Below are 19356 nucleotides of genomic sequence, written 5' to 3'. Positions count from 1 at the left end.
AAGAAAAGGGAGACGATGCCATTCCCGAAAGTCCCCAGGAATATCACGCCGGGTCGCTCCCCCAGGATATCTGCGGGGCGGGCTCGCTGACACTGCCTCGCAGAGGTCCGAGATATCTAAACTGGCAAGGGCGGGCGTGATCCAGCCGAGAGTTGGGCAGTACACCCAGCCACCTTACCTGGCACGAGAACGGTGGGCTGAGCCGCGCTGTCAGCACTCAAGCAGAGCCGGCCTCCTTTGGCTAACCTGTTGCAGAGCAAGGTGATGTGTTTCTTCAACCGACTCGTGTCCTTGGGCATACTCAGTTGGCCAGAGAGGTTCAAGGCCTGATCCTTTGAACTCTTGGACAGGCAGGTTTTCAACAGGTGAGAGACGGCGGCATCCACAGTTTCTTCCCAACCCTGGTCAGAGATTCCAATTGGCAGTACATTAGTATGGATCCATTAGACCTTGAACCACTGTCCATTCTCACCAGTTCCCACGAAGCTGAACTGAATTGCTTCAAAGATTTCCTTATGGAAAAAGCTGGGTGGGGGAAAATGTTCTATAAAATCGAAATACCGACAAAGGAATGCGCATGGGGCATCGATCCTGCCGCTTTCCAAGGAAGACAGCCAGAGGAAAGTCAACGGAGCCCAACTCGGCGATCCCAACCTCAATGCCTGATGGCCAGTTGGCGGATAGCAGCCGACTGAAGAAGAAATTTCATAATTAGTAGTACTTCTTATTGTACGTATTTCAATATTTTCCTCCTCAGAGTGTGACCTTCCTGTGGCTTTGTTATTCTGTTTGAAGTGGAGGACCTGATCCAGTGTATTGCCCTAAGTGAGCCCTCTGTGAATGCTACTATTCCTGGGAATTTATCACGTGCCAAACACCGTGCCAAGAGCTGGGATATATAAAGGAGAATCAGAACCGGCAAAGTTCCTGTTCCATACAGAGTTCACCATCCATTTTGTAGATGAGGAAACTTGGGCCCAGAGAGATTAAGTGACTTGCTCAAGGCCTCCAAGCAGGGCAGGCCCCCCCGCCCCCCCCGGCTGGATCCAGCACACAGGTCTCCAGACCCTCGGGCTCCCGTTCTCTCCACTAGGCAACATATTTTGGAAAAGCCTTTGAAAAATTTTGGAGAAGATTCGCTTAAGGAGTCAGCCTCTTCAGCCTACCGATAAAAATAATAATAACTGCGGCATCTGTTAAGGGCTTACTATGTACCGAGGGTTGGGGTATCAATAACATCCCTGTTCCACCCGGGGCTCAATCGAAGGGGGTGGGAGAACAGGTATTGAATCCTCACTATGCAGACGAGGAAACTGAGGCCCGGAGAAGTTCAGGGACTCGCTCAAGGTCACACGGCAGGCAAGTGGCAGAGCTGGAGTTAGAACCCAGGTCTCCTGACTCCTAAGTCGGTGCTCTTTCCACTAGGCCACGCTGCTCTTTTGGGCTTTCAGGAGCTCGGTTCGTTTTGGCTTCCGGCCAATTCCTCCTCTCTCTAGTAGGTTCGCCCAGACAAAATACTGTATCACTGAAGCAAATGAGTGTAGCACGTAAAATCGTTTCAGTAGATATGCCGTTATAATAGGACAAATTTCCTTTCCTTGGCCCACTCGCAGAGCTAGGCAAATACTATGTCACGTTGAAGTATTTGGTATGATATGTCTTTAATAGAACGAGGCACGGTGCCAATACCACAGAGAGATTGCCGTTGGACTCCGGAATTACCATGTGCAGGATAGAAATTGGAATAGCGAAACTCTGGCTTCTTTTAGAAAAGGAACTCCCTTTCCTCTCAAATTCTCCAAACCACATCTCTCCAGGACTCAAAGCCCACCAAAGAAGCCTTGTCCTGATCAGGTTTGGGTAGAGATGCAAATCTCCTCGTTTATTTATTCACCGAATTGCTTACTTTTGTTTATGTCGTTTGTATATATGCTCCCGGACTAACCTCCTTACTGTGCCCCGATCTCTGCTCTCTCCCTCTGAACCCTTCCTCACAATCCTCCTCCTATCTCAGTTCTCCTAACTTCAGAGCCCTCCTGAAATCCCACCTCTTTCCCTTTCAAACATCTCCTTCTCAGGTCAAGTGAATCCAGCAACCAACGAGGCGGTTATGCCAATATACCTAACATACCCTAACGCTGATGTTTATTTCGATTTTTGTTGCTTTACTCTCGTATTCATCTTGCCATTCTTATGTCAACAAGTGTAACTATATTATGAAGCCTGCTTCCATTACGGAAACATCTTTTTACCTTTCTGGTTCCCCTTTCAGATTGGAAGGTTCTTGTGGGCAGGGGCTGATTTTTCTACCTTTTACCGTATTCTCCCAACCACTTTGGTGCCATGCATACAGTTGGCATTATTTATTCTTTTTTTTTTTTAACTAATTGTGCATGTGGCAGCTCGTGCGACTTGTCTCCCCCATTACAGTGTTTATTCAAGGGCAGAGACCATTCTTTTGAATGTCTGAAGTGCCCAAAAGGGGGTTTTCTGCCCCAAACGGGTGCTCAATGCAGTGATCCCCACACAGTGGGTGGTCAATGAATTGGGCAGGGGGGATGCTCGCTACGGTCACCTAGTTCTGAACTTCCATCACAGAGGCTCAGGGGTCTGTGCTGAAACTACAGGGTAACCCCCCTCCCTTCCAACCCACCCGCCGGGGGTTGGGAATCCCCTGTAACCACTGTTAGAATGTGACTGTGACCGTTTGGACCGGGGCTTCTATTATCATCATCGTTATTATTATTGTTATTGTTGCTATTTCGCAATGGGCTTCTATTAGTATTACATTTATTAAATGCTTGCTATGTGCCAAGCGCTGTGTTCAGTATTGGGGTAGATGATAATGCAATCACTCAATCAATCACCTGTATTTATTGAAAGCTTGCTGGGTGCAGAGCACTGCTCTAAGCACTTGGGAGAGGCCGCTATAACAAAGTTGAGACATGTTCCCGGCCCACAGTGAATCAGATTAGGCGGTCACCCTCCCACATGGAGGAAGAACGGGTACTTAATCCCGTTTTACAGATGAGGAAACTGAGGCACAAAGCAAGTAAGCCACTTGACCAGGGACAGACGTCAGACGAGAGGCAGATCCAGGATTTGAATCCAGGTTGTCGGATTCACAGACCTGAGCTCTTCCTGTTGCTTCTCTTCCCAGAGCGCTGCTGCTTTCCTTGTGTGTCTTTTTCATTTATTTCACTCCGCTATTTTTCTCAGTATGTTCATCCTCTCCCCACTTTGCGGTTGTAAACACTGTGGTACGGGGACAAGATGTGATCCATAGTCCACGTACTGCTCCCCAGTGCTTAGTGCAGGGCTTGGTTCCAAGTCAACGCTCATCAAAATAACACGAAAAATACATTTTGCTGCTGCTGATGATGAAAGGAACTTAATTCTTTGACAAAAGAGATCGTTTTAGAAAATGGAGGTTTCAAAAACTTCACCCACTCAGATGTAAAGACTTCACCTGGTCTTATTCAAAAATTTCCCACAATTGCTCTTTGCTCTTCCCAACCCGGCAACCTTAGGGACTCAGGGACTTGGATGGACAATTTCCCTACAGATGATGACGGCCACGGAAAACTGGTCCTCCATGATAAACCATCCGTACTGCTTAAGAGCGGGTGAGGAAACGTCAGTGCTACGGGAGGCTGTTGGATGGGCACAACCTGGGAAGTTAGAGCTAAATCAGGGAATGCATCCTGGAGGAGGTGAGTCTCCAGGAGGGCTTTGGAGATGGGGAAGATGGGGCAGATTCAACGGGAGAGAGGATTCCAGACAGGAGAAAATGTGGGAACAACAGGTGGGTGGTGGGAAAGTCAAGAGCAAAGCACAAGTTAACAGTACAGGCTTATTTAGGGAAGGATGGTATTTCTCAATGGTATTTATTGAGTTCTTACTCTGGGCAGAGGACTCTACTGACTGAACTCATGGAATATCACAAAAAAATGACGTGTATGGATCCCAAAACTTAGAAAAGTACCTGACGCATGGAACGTGCCTAACAGATGCCATAAAAAACAATGAATAGGGCGATAAGTGCCGGCCCTCAAGGAATTTAAAATCTAGCTGGGGAGACCCAGACAATAAAATAAATGACAGGCAATAATGATAACAATTAATGATAACTGTGGTATCTGTTAAGTGCCTACTTTGGGCCAGGCACTGTACTAAGCACTGGGATAGATACAAGGTAATCAGGCTGCGCACGGTCCCGGTCCCACGTGGGGCTCGCGCTCTTAATCCCCATTTTACGGATGAGGTAACTGAGGCACAGAGAAGGGAAGTGACTTTCCCGAGTTCACACAGCAGACAAGAGGTGGAGCTGGGATCAGAACCCGTGTCTTTCCGATTCCCACGCCCATGATCTACCCACCAGGCCACACTACTTCTCTATAAGTGGAAACAACCACATATAAAGATACGTGCACATGTGCTGTGGAGATGGGGTCGGTGATCGGCAAAATGCTTAGTGGGTAAAGAGTCAAGTGCATCGGGAGGCCGTAAGGAGGGAAGTAGGGTGGCCAGACGAGAAATTAGTCAGGGAAATCTTCCAGTAAAGAGTGTGAGCTGGAATGGAGTGGGAGAAGGGAGCCGAAGAGCAAGAGGGAGAGGGCCCATCCAACGCCTTGAGGCCAAAGGTAAGATCATTCTACTTGTTGTGGAGATCAAGAGTTGGCCACTGGAGGTTTTTGAGAAGTGAAGACACGCGCGCTGAACGAGGTACTAAGGGTACGATCTAGGCATGAGAGCGAAGTATGGCCGGGAAAGGGGATGCTGCTGGAGAGAGGGAGATCAGTGGGAGTCTAGTTGGGAGTACCCGGACCACGGTGGCGATCGTTTAGATGAAGACGATGGGGTGGATCTGGGAAACGCTGTGCCTCAGTTACCTCATCTGTAAAATGGGGATTAAGTCTGTGAGCCTCATGGGGGACGGGGACTGTCTCCATCCTGACTGTATCTACCCCAGGGCTCAGGACAGTACCTGGCATATAGCAAACACTTTGCAGATACCATTAAAAATAAAATCAATTGGGTTTATCTCCTTTTTTATTTACATTGTCACCTTGGATGGTAGATTGTATAATTTAGTGCAGTTTAGTACTTCACCGTTATTGCTCTCTATGTGTCTGTTATCCCCAATTAGATTGAAGGCCCAATGTAGGCTAGGTTAATTTGTGGCAAGTGATTTTCTCACTGCGTAAGAGAAGCGGCGTGGAAAGAGCCCGGGCTTGGGAGTCAGAGGTCATGGGTTTGAATCCCGACTCTGCCCCTTGTCAGCTGTGGGCAAGTCACTTCACTTCTCTGGGCCTCAGTTCCCTCATCTGTAAAATGGGGATGAAGACTGTGAGCCTCAAGTGGGACAACCTCATTCCCCTGTACCTACCCCAGCACTTAGAACAGTGCTCCGCACGTAGTAAGCGCTTAACAAATACCAACAAATACCAACATTATTAATTACCCCAGGACCTAGCCTGATCCTTTGCACAGAGCAAGTGCTCGGTGAATGTTACAACTATTACACTGAGATGGAAGCCTGTCGAACTTGTAATTGAAATAATGCACCCTGGATAAGATGCACTAATTTCCAAGGGCCTCCATGGAAACCAAGAAACCATCATTATAGCGTCAGTGGCTTGGTGAGGAGGGCAGAATGGGCTACTTGGAAATACTAGCTGAAAATGAGACTGTTTCAAGGTCTCCTAAATGTTATCCCCTTTAGTTTAGGGCAAAAAAACAGAGAGCAAATGGGAGCCAATTTCCAGACGATGATGCCTGAGTTTCATCTGACGAGTGACTTTCCTAATGAGGCTAAGTAGGTCCTTGGCTTCTGGTGAAAATTATGAACAACAACCAATTGGCTAATTCTTGCCGGTTTTCACCTACACCCCGATCCCGGAGTAAAACTCCCGAGGCAAAAAAGAACACAAACCCCAAGGAAAAACACAGGGTCTTCTTTCTGTAGGGGAAACCACGGAGCTGAAATCGGGAAGAATCTAGCAGAACCATGGTCGACTTTCGTCTCTGCCTCCTACTAGCTGAGTGAGCTTGGATAAGTCCCTTACCTTCTCTGGGCTTCAACTGACCGATTCCTAAATCGATCAATCACTCAATCAATGGCATCGACTGAGCGCTGTCCCAAGCACTTGGGAGAGTCAAGTAGACTGAGTAGACCGGACCCTGCCGTTACGGAGGACATAGTGTAGTGAAAGTCCTCAACGGAGCTGTGAGGTTTATTGCCCATAAAGGCCTAAGAAATACCGCGCAAAGACAATAATTACGGTATCTGTTAATTGCTTACTAGGTGCCAGGCACTGAACTGAGCGCCGGGGTGGATATAAGCAAATCCGGCGGGACATAGTCCCTGCCCCATACTCACAGACTCAATCCCCATTTTCCAGGCGAGGTAACTGAGGCACAGAGAAGTGAAGTGACTTGCACGGCCCAGGTCGCACAGCAGACGTGCGGAGGAGCCGGGATTAGAACCCATAACCTTCTGACTCCCAAGCCCAATCCACTACGCCACGCTGAGCGGAGAAGCAACTGTAAATTGTCCAACCTTTTTCCTCGGGTGACGAAGCTCTCAAAATATTGCTTTCAGGGGCCAGTCTTATTGTTCCACGTGAGGCCCAGACTTTGGCATGTCTTTCAGTCAGCCTGTAAGCTTATAATAGAAACATCACCACATCCTACGCTGAAGCGGTTGAGGCAAAACCACCAAATGTGGTGATTTCGCTGACTGACCAAAATCCGAATCCAGCTCATGCCACGGGGCACGGCCGGCGGAACGGCCAGACCAGCCACTGTGGGAACCGTCTTGGCTTCGGACCTGCCTCGGGATCCGTGTTGAAGACGCATCAAGATCTAGATCACTTACTCGAGCAGCTGGCACAGAGATAAAGGAAAAGTTATTATTTTTGACGTGAGCGTTCCGTAGCTCGAAAAAGCAATATTGGACACATCGCCCGAATGGTTTCATATCACCACTAAAAATATAGGAATTTTAGGTGGGAAATGTTGCCTAACATTTTTTAGGAAACACTTACTGGTCAAGAGAGGACCAATAAATTCTTCACTCTCAATTCCCAAGAAGAAAATGACCTGTCATAACCTACGAAGCAAGCGCAGGTTTCTCTTAGCAATGTTCAGTGGCTTGATCTAGAGTACTAAAATCGATCGGAAATTCATTCCCGTGGATGGGGTAAACGTAAAGCTCTTTATGGGCAGGCATCATCTAGGTCCCTGTGCTGTTCTCTCCCAAGCGAGCAAGCAATCAATGAATGGCATTGATCGACCGACCGATTGATCGATTCCTTAGTCGGTACAGAAAAGAGGCCAACTTTTAATGGGATTCTCACACGTCACGCCCCGATAAAGCTTCCGGCCCGTCAGGCCGAAAACTCTCCGTCAAACGAAGGCGAACTGCCTCAGCGGCCGCAGCCGCGCCCCAGGATAATTAGAAAACCCAGATAATTCCCCTCCCCAAATCCCGATACTTGATTCTTTCAGCGAGCTCCAAGTTGGGGTGTATCAAGAGGCCGCGTTCCAACCCTGACCTGGGAGTTTGGGCCTCACGAACGCAAAGCGGGTCATCACTTTAATCAGCGCTAAACCTGAACGGGGACGGCTCAACTCGGTCCAGAGTCACCGCTGACCTCCTAGAGACCCCGGCTGCCCCGATGGATGCTCGTTTCGAAGGAGCAAAGGCACCGAGGCCTGCCGCCAAGAGGCAGTTCTGCAGAAAATGTCAACGGCGGGCACTCGGGATGATAATGAAGATTAGAGGGGAAGGCTGTTCAGGCCGGGAGGTCTTTGGCCACACAATCTACCGCTTGGTTCCCGAAGAATTACTCGGAATGGGCTTCTCAAGTGGGGTCACTGGGTAATTTTAGGGGGCCAGCAACCAAAGACCCAAATGTCACTTGGAGAAGCAGCGTGGCTCAGTGGCTTTGGAGTCAGAGGTCATGGGTTCGAATCCCCGCTCCGCCACTTGTCAGCTGTGTGACTGTGGGCAAGTCACTTCACTGGGCCTCGGTTCCCTCATCTGGAAAATGGGGATGAAGACCGTGAGACCCACGTGGGACAACCTGATTCCCCTGTGTCTACCCCAGCGCTTAGAACAGCGCTCTGCGCATAGTCAGCGCTTAACAAATACCAACATTATTACTTTCAAGTATTTTATTAAGTTTATTAAGATCTTAAATACGCACCTGGGCCTTAAAACACATAACGGCCCCATTTATGACGGGGAAGCTGAGCCTGCAGGCCCAAAGAGTTTTGAAAACCATTACCGAGACAGGCGAAAACCCCTGGGGTCACCACCGAGACCGTCATCATCATGATCCATGGTATTTACTGAGCACTTACCATGTCCAGAGGACTGTACTGAGTATTTGGGAGAGCGTAACTCACGACCAAGATGGCTGTCACACCAAGATTCTCTACAGAGAACCCGGACACCTGTGGTTCACCAAGCCGGCCCACTGGGCTGGCCAGAAATAGTGGGTGTTTTTTTTTTATGGCATTTGTTGAGCGCTTACTACGTGCCACGCCCTGGGGTAGATACAAGCTAATCAGGTTGGACGCAGTCCACGTCCCACATGGGGCTCTTCTAGCCGTGGGTCCCGACCGCTCAGGAAGCGGCATGGCCTAACGGACGGAGCACGGGCTTGGGCGACAGAGGACGGGGATTCTAATCCCAGCTCCGCCACTTGTCTGCTGTGTGACCTCGGGCAAGTCACTGAACTTCGCTGTGCCTCAGTTACCTCACCTGTAAAATGGGGGTGAAGACTGTGAGCCCCATGTGGGACAGGGACGGTGTCCAACCTGATTAGCTTTTATCTACCCCCCAGTGCTTAGTACGGCGCCTGGCAGAAAGTAAGCACTTTAGTACCATGATTACTCTTACAAAGGGTTGAAATTAAATTGTTCCTCGCCGCTTTTCCGAGCCGGAAGACAACGCCCATCATTCCCAAATTTAGGAAGACAGGGTCCAGATGACGTCTTTTGGTCTTGGGCCTACGCTGCGTCATCCTGGGACCTCCTTCCCAACCTACCTTGCTCCAAACCTGTGGGAGCAGCAGCCACAGCGTGGAGAATAATGATGATGATATTTGTTAAGCGCTTACTAGGTGCCCAGCACTGTTCTAAGCGCTGGGGTAGATAGAAGGTAATCAGGTTGTCCCACGGGGGGCCCACGGTCTTCATCCCCATTTTACAGATGAGGTAACTGAGGCTCGGAGAAGTGAAGTGACTTGCCCAGAGTCACACAGCTGACAGGCGGCGGAGCCGGGATTAGAACCCAGGACCTCTGACTCCCAAGCCCGGGCTCTTTCCACTGAGCCACCCTGCTTCTTGCTGGGAAGGCTGCAGTCACTGAGGCTCTGACTGTTATACCCGGACTCACGAGAACCCCTCGACTGCTCTTCCAGCCGCAGCGCCCTAGGATTTTTGTTTCAAGAATTTTGCTATTTGTTAAGCGCTTACTCTGCGCCAAGCCCTGATAGAAGCACCGGGGCAGATACAAAAGATCGGCTCAGGCACCGTCTGCCCCATGTCGATCCAAGTGCTCGGACGGAGAAGAAAAGGCGGATTTTAGCGCCGTTGGGAAGGTTGAGACGACAGGATCCGGCGACAGACAATGTGTGAGTGGATTGAGAGAGATCGAAAACGGTACCACATTAATAAAGTCAGTTATCCCATCCCACCTCGATTACTGCGTCGGCCTCCTTGCTGACCTCCCTGCCTCCTTCTCTCCGCACTCCAGTCCAAAATCTTCACTCCGCTGCCCGGATCATTTTGGTTTTTTTTTAACAAAAACACTCATTCCACGTTTCCCCACTCCTCAAGAAACTCCATCGGTTGCCCAGCCACCTCGACATCAAACAAAAACTCCTCACCACTGATTTCAAAGCAATCACTTGGCCGCCTCCTACCTCACCACACTAGTCTGCTACTACAACCCGGCCCGCACACTTGGCTCCTCTGATGCCGACCCTCTCACTGTTTCTCGATCTCATCTATCTCCCCGCCGACCCCTCGCCCACATTCTGCCTCTGGCCTGTATCGTCCTCCCTCCTCAAATCCGACAATTACTCCCAACCCGCTTTAAATCCTTCTCCTCAAAAGGCCTTCCCTAAGCGCTCCTTTTCTCTTCCCCAGCTCCCTCCAGCATCACCCTGACTTGCTCCCTTTATTCATCCACCCCCAGCCCCACAGCATTTATGTACATATCTGTCATCTTTTTTATTTATATTAACGTCGGTCTCCATCTCGAGACCGTAAGCTTGTCGCTGGCAGGGAATGTCTCTCTTTATTGTTATTTTGTACTCTTCCAAGGGCTTCGTACTGTGCTCTGCAATGTTACAGGGCCGGAGATGTAGATTTGGGGATCATCAAGTCGGTAAATCCGTTGTGGGCAGGGAATGTGACTGTTTATTGTTGTATTGTACTCTCCCGAGTACGCAGTATAGTGTTCTGCACACAGTGAGTGCTCAATGAATACGATTAAACGAATGAATATAGACGTGGGAGTTGAACCCTTGGGAGTGAATGAGTTCTCCAAGGGAGTGGGTGTAGATGGAGAACGGAAAGAGACCCAGAACTGAGCCTTGGGTGGGAGGCGGAGGAGGTGCCCGCAAAAGAGATGGAGAATGAGCAGCCGGACAGGAGAAGAACCAGGAGAGGAAAGTGTCAGAGCAGCCAAGGTTGGTAATTTCTTTTATTGGTTTCGTTAAGCGCTTACTATGTGACGGGCACTTTGCTAAGCCCTGGGGTAGATACGGTGGGACCGAGTCCCTGTCCCACATGGGGCTCATACTCTTAATCCCCATTTTACAGATGAGCTGAGGCACAGAGAAGTTAAATGACTTGCCCAGGGTCACACAGCAGGCAAGTTGTGGAGCCAGGAGTAGAACCCATGTCCTCTTGACTCCCAGACCTGGGCTCTATCCACTTGGCCATGCTGCTCCAGGAGAAGGCGCAGGGGGTGGTCGATGGTGTTGAAGGCAGCTGGGAGGCTAAGGAGGATTAGAGGCCACTAGGATGTGGGAAGAAGGACATCACCGGTGACCCGAGAAGGAGAGTCGCCTAATGAGCACGGGATGGGGAGTCGTTAGAACTCCACCACTTGTTCGCTGTGTGACCTCGGGCAAGTCACCTAACTTCTCTGTGCCTCAGTTCCTCATCTATGGGGATTGGGGATTAAGACTGCGAGCCTCACGTATCCAACCTGATTAGCTTGTATCGACCGAACGCTCCGTAGAGTGCCTGGCGCACAGTATGTGCTTAACCAAAACCCTAAAAAACAAACCTTTCAAAGGGCAGTTTCTGTGAAGCGATGGGGGGGGGCGAAGCCAGATGGAAGTGGGACAGAGACAGAATCGGAGGAGAGGAACTGGAGACAGCGGGCGGAGACAACTCACTGGCTCTGCCACTTGTCAGCTGTGTGACTGTGGGCAAGTCACTTAACTTCTCTGTGCCTCAGTGACCTCATCTGTGAAATGGGGATGAAGACTGTAAGCCTCACGGGGGAAAACCTGATGATCCTTTATCTACCCCAGCGCTTAGAACAGTGCTCTGCGCATAGTAAGCGCTTAACAAATACCAACACTATTAAAGGAGTTTGGTGAGGAATGGTTGGAAGGAGATGGGGTGACAGCCGGAGGGAGCTGGGAGGGTCAAGGAAGGGGTTTCTTTTAGGATTGAGGAGACATAAGCATGCTTGAAAGCAGCGGGGGAAAAGCCTGCGGAGAGTGAACAGCTGTAGATGGAGGTCACGGAGGGAAGAAGGAAAGGGGGAAGTGCTTTGGTAAGGTGGGAACAGGTTGAGGGGGTGGATTTTGAGAGAAGGCAGGAGAGCTCCTCTTGAGATACTACAGGGAAAGATGGGAGAGTCGAAGGAGGAGGGAGGAACTGGAGAGGAGCGGGGGAGATTCGCGGGGCGGTGATAGCACCTGATGGTTTCAATTCTCTCGGTAAAGTAAGTGGCCAGGTCATTAGGGGTGACAGTCGGAGGAAGCAGGGCGACAGAGAGGAGGGAGTTACACATCCGAAACAACTGGCGAACGTGGGGGTCGAACAGGATGGAGAAATAATGTTGCTGGGCAGTGTTAAAGCTGGCAAGGATGAACTTGAGTTGGGCGAGGTCGGCCCGGTACCTGAATTTCCACCGGCAATTCCGTAGCTCGTGCACAGGAGCAAAGGAAGTCACCGGTGGGAGTGTGGGTTTGTGTGCTGTGGGTCAGTAGAGTGAGATGGACGAAGGAATAGAGGGGTGAGGGAGTAGAGAGGTGGTGTTGAGAGCATCAGTCTGGTCATCAAGGGACGACAGTTTGGGTTTGGAGACTAAACGAGGACTTGGGAAAATTGGATGAGGTCAAAAGATCGGAGTGTACTCGTTACTGGGCCACCACCTCCTCGGGAAAGTCTAACAACGAGATCTATTTTGGTTCCGTCCGAATGACCAAATCGAATGGGAGCTCTTTCCTGAAAATAGCTGGATTTCTTTTTCTTGCCCAAAGACAACACTCAGGCACTCTCCACGGTTTTGTGGCGGCTGGCCCCCGATCCCCGGGATGGCTTTATACCAGCACACGATCAAGCAGAAACTTTTATGTGGGCCTGGAGCAGGAGCACGTAGGTCTAGAAGACCGAGCCACACTCCGCGGCAAGCCCAAGGAACGAACAAATAGCCAACGAAATAGTGCCCAGGGTAGGAACGGCATGGCTTAGTAGATACAGCCCGGGCCTGGGAGTCGGAAGGACCTGGGTTCTAATCCCTGCTCCGCCACGTGTCCGCTGCGCGACCTAGGGCAAGCCACTTCACTTCTCTGGGCCTCAGTTATCTCCACTGTAAAATGGGGATGGAGACTGTGACCCCCACGAGAGACAGGGACTGTGTCCTCCTAAATGACTCGTCTCTACCCCAGCGCTTAGAACGGTAGTTGTCACATAGTAAGCGCTAGACAAGCACCATGATTATTACTGTTATGGAAAACTATGTAATTTAAGAGTGAAATAGCTTGAGCGTTTGAACCTGCCTTCCCCATCCGCTCCTCCACTCTCTCCCTCTTAATCTCTGCATTCAGAGGACCCAGAAGCTTCGGCTTCAGCCTGACGAGAGCGGCTCAACTTCGAGAACACCGAGAAGGTGTTGGCAGTGAGCGCCGCTCTGACCTTTGGGACTCAGGGTTGGCCTGAGCCAGGAGGAGCCTTAGATCCTCCTGCTCCCTACACGTTTGTCATCTTTGTCTTTTGTATTTCACTGATTCAGTGAATCATATTTATTGAGCGCTTACTCTGTGCAAGGCACTGTACTAAGCCCCTTGGGAGAGTACAATACAACAATGAACGGAAACGTTCCCTGCCCAGAATGAGCCTACAGCCTAGAGACTGTATTTCTGTTCACCCTCTTTATGTGTCTGTCACCAACCCCCATCTCTCTCTGATCTCCCTTCCTCCTCTCTCTCCCCTCTCCAGTCTAGTCTTCACTCCGCTGCCCGACTCATCTTCCCGCAGAAACGCTCTGGGCAGGTCACTCCCCTTCTTAAAAACCTCCAGCGGTTGCCCATCGACCTCCGCAGGAAACAAAAACTTCTCACTCTAGGCTTCGAGGCTCTCCATCACCTCGTCCCCTCCCACCTCTCCTCCCTTCTCTCTTTCCACAGCCCACCCCTCACGCTCCGCTCCTCCGCCGCCCAGCTCCTCGCCGTCCCCCGTTCTCGCCCGTCCCGCCGTCGACCCCCGGGCCGCGTCCTCCCGCGGTCCCGGAACGCCCTCCCTCCTCACCTCCGCCAAACTGACTCTCTTTCCCTCTTCAGGGCCCTCCTGAGAGCTCACCTCCTCCAAGCGGCCTTCCCAGACTAAGCTTCCCCTCTTCCCTCTGCTCCCTCTGCTCCCCCCTTCACCTCCCCTCAGCTAAGCCCCCTTTTCTCCCCCTTTCCCTCTGCTCCTCCCCCTCTCCTTTCTCCTCCCCTCGGCACTGTGCTCGTCCGCTCATTGGTATATATTTTTATTACCCTATTTATTTCGTTAATGAGATGTACATCCCCTTGATTCTATTTATTGCTATTGTTTTTGTCTGTCCGTCTCCCCCGATTAGACTGTAAGCCCGTCAATGGGCGGGGACTGTCTCTATCTGTTGCCGATTTGTACATTCCAAGCGCTTAGTACAGTGCTCTGCACATAGTAAGCACTCAATAAATACTATTGAATAAATGAATCTCCTCTCCTCCTCCTTAGAGCATGAGCCTCTTTGGGCCAGGATTCGTTTCCACCTCATCTGGGTACTTCCTTCCTAGTGTTCAGGACAGTGCTTAGTTCACAGAAAATGCTTAATTAATGCTATTACTCTTCCTCATCCTCTTCCCGCTCCTCCTCTTCCAGTGTGGGCCCAATAGTGTCCTTTCTGGCCAGTTATTTCACTAACCAATTTTCATCCTCCTTTATAATAATAATGTTGGTATTTATTAAGCCCTTACTATGTGCAGAGCACTGTTCTAAGCGCTGGGGGAGATACAGGGTCATCAGGTTGTCCCACGTGAGGCTCACAGTTAATCCCCATTTTACAGATGAGGTCACTGAGGCACAGAGAAGTGAAGTGACTCGCCCACAGTCACACAGCTGACAAGTGGCAGAGCCGGGAGTCGAACCCATGAACTCTGACTCCGAAGCCCGGGCTCTTTCCACTGAGCCGCGCTGCTTCCCGTATGGCTCTGCAAGTCTAGGTCGGTGCTGTTATCATGGAGGAAATGATATTTTTGAAGACTGGGATTATCAGAACTATCAGCAATGACTTTCTTTTTCATTTTCCGGTTATGGCTTCAGTGTGTTCCCCTCCCGGAAACCAGAGATCGGAGGACTTTAAATTCAACTGCTTTACCCTCGGCTGCCTGCTTTGCGGTGCGTGTGACAGAACCAGAGAGCCCACTCCAGAGCACGCGTGAAACGCTTCAGCTCCAAAACATTCGAAAGAGCCTTGGAGAAAGGGCCAACCAGACAAAGATGGGAAATGAGGCAGAGGAAAGCAAATATTCAAATGGTAATCAAAGAAAACCCATGCTTAGTTTGGAGTTTGCAACAGCAAAATATTGGGGGCTTAAGAGCCAAAAATAATAAATGAAGTGGCTCAGTGGACAGGCCACATTTCCTAAACTGGATCTATCTATCTATCTATATATATATACATATATATATAATTATACTTCTCTCTTAGGTAATTTCTGTTAACATCTGTTTCCCCTACTGTACTGTGCACTCTATAAAGAGGCCTCAAGCCCATAATCTTGGCGTTATCCTCGACTCGTCTCTCTTATTCAACCAACGTATGCAACCCGTCACTAAATCCCTTCGGTCGAACCTTCGCAACACTGCTAAAATCCGCCCGTTCCTCTCCGTCTAGACCGCCATCGCGTTAAACCAAGCATTTCTCCTACTCCGCCTTGATCAGGGCATCAGCCTCCCTGCCGACCTCCTTGCCTCCTGGGTCTCCCCACTCGAGTCCATATTTCGCCCTGCTGTCTAGATCATTTTTCGATAAATTCAGTCCGTTTCCCCACTCCTCGAGAACCTCTGATGGTCGCCCATCCACCTCCACATCCAACAGAAACTCCTTACCATCGGTTTTAAAGCACTCAATCGCCCTGTCCTCTCCTACCTTTCCTCGCTGCCTTCCTATTACGAGCCAGCCCACATACTTTGCTTCCCTGATGCCAACCTGCTCACTGTACGTTGATCTCGTCCATCTCACAACTGACGTCTCGCCCGCGTCCCGTCTCCGGCCTGGAATGCCCTCCCTCTTCGTGTCCGACGGATGACCACTCTCCCCACCTTCAAAGTTTTATTGAAGGCAATTCTCTGTGCCTCAGTCACCTCATCTGTAAAATGGGGATTAAGACTGTGAGCCTCACGTGGGACAACCTGATTCCCCTGGATCTCCCCCAGCGCTTAGAACAGTGCTCTGCACATAGTAAGCGCTTAACAAATACCAACATTATTATTCTTATCTCCTTCAAGAGGCCTTCCCCAAGTATGCCCTCATTTCCTCTTCCTCACTCCCACTGTATCACCCTCCCACGTGGATTTACATCCTTTATTCATCCCTCCCTTAGCTCCACAGCACTGGCAGTAAGTGCAGAGAGTTCACTTAAGATATGTCAAATAGAGATAACAATAATATCTTCAGAAGATAATAATCATCTCATCTGTTGGGTGCTTACTACGTGCCAAGCACTGTACCTAAGCACTTGAGTAGATACACGACAATCAGGTCCCACGTGCGGCTCACAGTCCAAGGAGAAGGGAAAACCCATGAAATCCCCGTTTTGCAGGTGAGGGAACTGAGGCGCAAAGCAGTGACTTGCCCAAGGTCACCCTTTCCTCATCCCCACTGTACTTATATACGTAGCCATAATTTATTTATTCATATTGTCTGTCTCCCCCTCTAGAATGTAAACTCACTGTGGAGAGGGAACATGTCTACCAACTCCGTTACACTGTATGCTCCCAAGCACAAAGTACAGTGCTCTGCACATAGCGCTCGGTAAATACCACTGATCGATTGGGATGAGTTAGAGGAGCCGGGATTAGAACCCAGGGCCTCTGACTCCCAAGTCTGTGTTGCTCTCCCCACGTGGTGGGCATAAAAAACAGAAACCCCAACATACACTCCTCAAACATACGTGTAAGCATACACATATTCATCTATAGATATGCGTATATATTACATATATTGCTGTCTTTTTCTTTTCCTTTGTTCTGTGGTGATGTTGAGCTTTCTGCCTTGAGGGTGAATATAAAGACACGCTACTGTTAAATTTCAGAGTTCTACTGGTTAAAAACATAACAGAACCTAAGAAACTTCAAAAGCGCTTATCAAACAGAAGATCCTGAACAATACCAGATGGTGTCATTTTTAGGAGAATGACAGTTATTCAAACGCCCTTTTTAACTTGTTATCAAATCGGTAACCACCCGATGCTATTCGGGTCGTGGCAGAGTTCTGTGTTACAGAGATTAATTCACAAGCGGGTACGGTACGTATTGGAATGCCGATTCCTCCGACGATCGGATCATCGATGATTTATTTTGCAACTCTCTGGCTTCGTAGCGACTTGAGCGGAAATTCACCTACCCGGCGGAATAGAATATGATATACTAGAACCTCCAGTAGTTGCTCTCCACCTCCACGACAAACAGAAACGCCTTACCGTCGGCTTCACAGCGCTCAACCACCCCGTCCCCTCCCGTCTCACCTCGCTGATTTCCTACTACAACAGTTCAGCATACTCGCCTCGCTGCTCTAAGGCCAACCGACTCTCTGCACTTCCGTCTCACCTCCGACCCCTCGGCCACATCCTGCCTCTGGCCTGGAACTCCCTCCTGCTTCACCTCCAACAGACCAGCTCTCTCCCTACCTTCAAAGCCTTATTAAAAGCACGTTCCCCCACCCAAGAAGCCTATTTATGCTCTCGTTTCTCCTGCTTCCTTTCCTTTCTGCATCACTCTTGTGCTTGGCTCTGTACCCTTCATTCACTCCATCCTCAGCCCCGCAGCACTTATTTACAGAACAGTAATTTATTTATACTAACGTCTGTCTCCCCTTCTGGCAGGGAACATCGTTACCGATTCTGTTATATTTTACTCCCCGGAGCACTTACTACAGTGCTCTGCACATGGTGAGCAGACAACAAACAGGATCGATGACCGATTGACTGATTCTACTATAACCCGGGGGTCGTGTTCTTGAAGATCCTCATGTGGCGGGAAAATCCCGTGATATATAGTAACCACAGATTTGATGAGAATTAATGGATAAGGTGGAAGACCACGATTCAGAGACTGTCATTTTTCTATATAACTTCCTACATCATTGTGTCCTCCTGTAGCAGAATGCTTCATACCTTTGCATCTCGTGGCTACTTCACTGCATTAAACACCGTAAAATTGCAAAGCCACCAAGAAAACCAAGTACCGTATCGTGAGGCTGAGACGAACCAGGAAATGCAGCAACTGCTTTTGGGAAGGAATCAGGTCTCCCGATTCTAGTTTCTTGTACCTTTCCAAGCAGTACAGTGCCCTGTACATAGACAGCTCTCAGTAAATACCATCGATTAATTGATCGGTCGACCGCCGCACCCTGATCCATCCGTATACCGCAAGCCTCTTCGGGGCACGGATCACGTCTATCCATTCTACTGTGCTCTCCTAAGCACTCAGTACCGTGCTCGACACGGAGTAAGAGATTGTTTGATCGACTGAAGAGGTTCATTTCTTCTTTTACTGAATATTCTCGCACCTTCTTACGGATTGTTGTCCTATTAGAACACCCCCGTAGGAAGAATGTTCCGTAATGATTCCGTTATATCGCGTCATATGCAAATCATCTTATGAAATCAGGTACTACAGAATTAATGAATCACAGTTATTTAGCAGTAACTTGGTGCAGAGCACTGTACTACTGGGTACTCCGATGCTTCCAGCTGGAAACAGCATGGCCTAGTGGATAGAGAACGGGCCTGGGAGTCAGAAGGTCATGGGTTCTAATCCACCTGCCTGCCGTGTGACCTTGGGCAAGTCACTTCGCTTCTCTGGGTCTCAGTTACCTCATTTGTAAAATGAAGATTGAGACTGTGAGCCTCAAGTGGGACAGGGATCGTGTCTGACCTGATTAACCTGTATCTATCCCAGTGCTTAGTACAGTACCTGGCACTTAGTAAGTGCTTAACAAATGCGGCAATTATTATTATTATCATTACTAAGTGCTTGGGAGAGTACAGTTCCAAGAGATTTCATAGACCCGTTCTCTGCCCACAAGGAGCTTACAGCCTCCAAGGGGAGATCGATACTAAAATGCATTACAGATAGGAATGGAACTGAACGTCCTAAATTTAATAATAATAATAATAATGGTATTTGTTAAGCGCTTACTATGTGCCGAGCACTGTTCTAAGCGCTGGGGTAGACACAGGGGAATCATGTCGTCCCACGTGGGGCTCACAGTCTTCATCCCCATTTTACAGATGAGGTAACTGAGGCACCGAGAAGTTAAGTGACTCGCCCAAAGTCACACAGCCGACAAGTGGCAGAGCCGGGGTTCGAACCCATGACCTCTGACTCCAAAGCCCGTGCTCTTTCCACTGAGCCACGCTGCTTCCCTAAATTTACCCTAACCGACTTACACAGTTAACTATTTTCCCCTATCACGTTTTTCCTTCCACGTGTTTCACCTGTAACACACAGAAAACTAAGCATCGGGTGTCTTAGACAGACCCGGAAGCTCATTTACGGCCAGTGGTCCCGTGACCCGAAGCGTCTGTGGAAAAGTTGCATCGACGGACACCAACGAGCAACCCC

General features: G+C 49.5%; 1 protein-coding gene across 7 annotated transcripts in view; it reads right to left on the bottom strand.

Annotated features, from left to right (window-relative positions):
• BBS9 (Bardet-Biedl syndrome 9) overlaps positions 1-19356 on the bottom strand; it is a 483236-nt gene that overhangs the window by 57772 nt on the left and 406108 nt on the right. For 6 of the 7 annotated variants that reach the window (XM_039915128.1, XM_039915127.1, XM_039915129.1 and 3 more), the window contains one exon: positions 179-401. The exons of the other annotated variant lie outside the window; for it this stretch is intronic. In XM_039915128.1, the coding sequence (XP_039771062.1) occupies positions 179-401 (223 nt within the window). The remainder of the gene's footprint in view (positions 1-178; positions 402-19356) is intronic. 7 annotated transcript variants of the gene reach the window in all.

The sequence above is a fragment of the Ornithorhynchus anatinus genome, chromosome 21 (genome assembly GCF_004115215.2).
Source record: "Ornithorhynchus anatinus isolate Pmale09 chromosome 21, mOrnAna1.pri.v4, whole genome shotgun sequence".
NCBI classification, from domain to species: domain Eukaryota; kingdom Metazoa; phylum Chordata; class Mammalia; order Monotremata; family Ornithorhynchidae; genus Ornithorhynchus; species Ornithorhynchus anatinus.
Note: the sequence above shows the minus strand (reverse complement) of the source record. Positions and strands in the feature narration are given on the sequence as shown.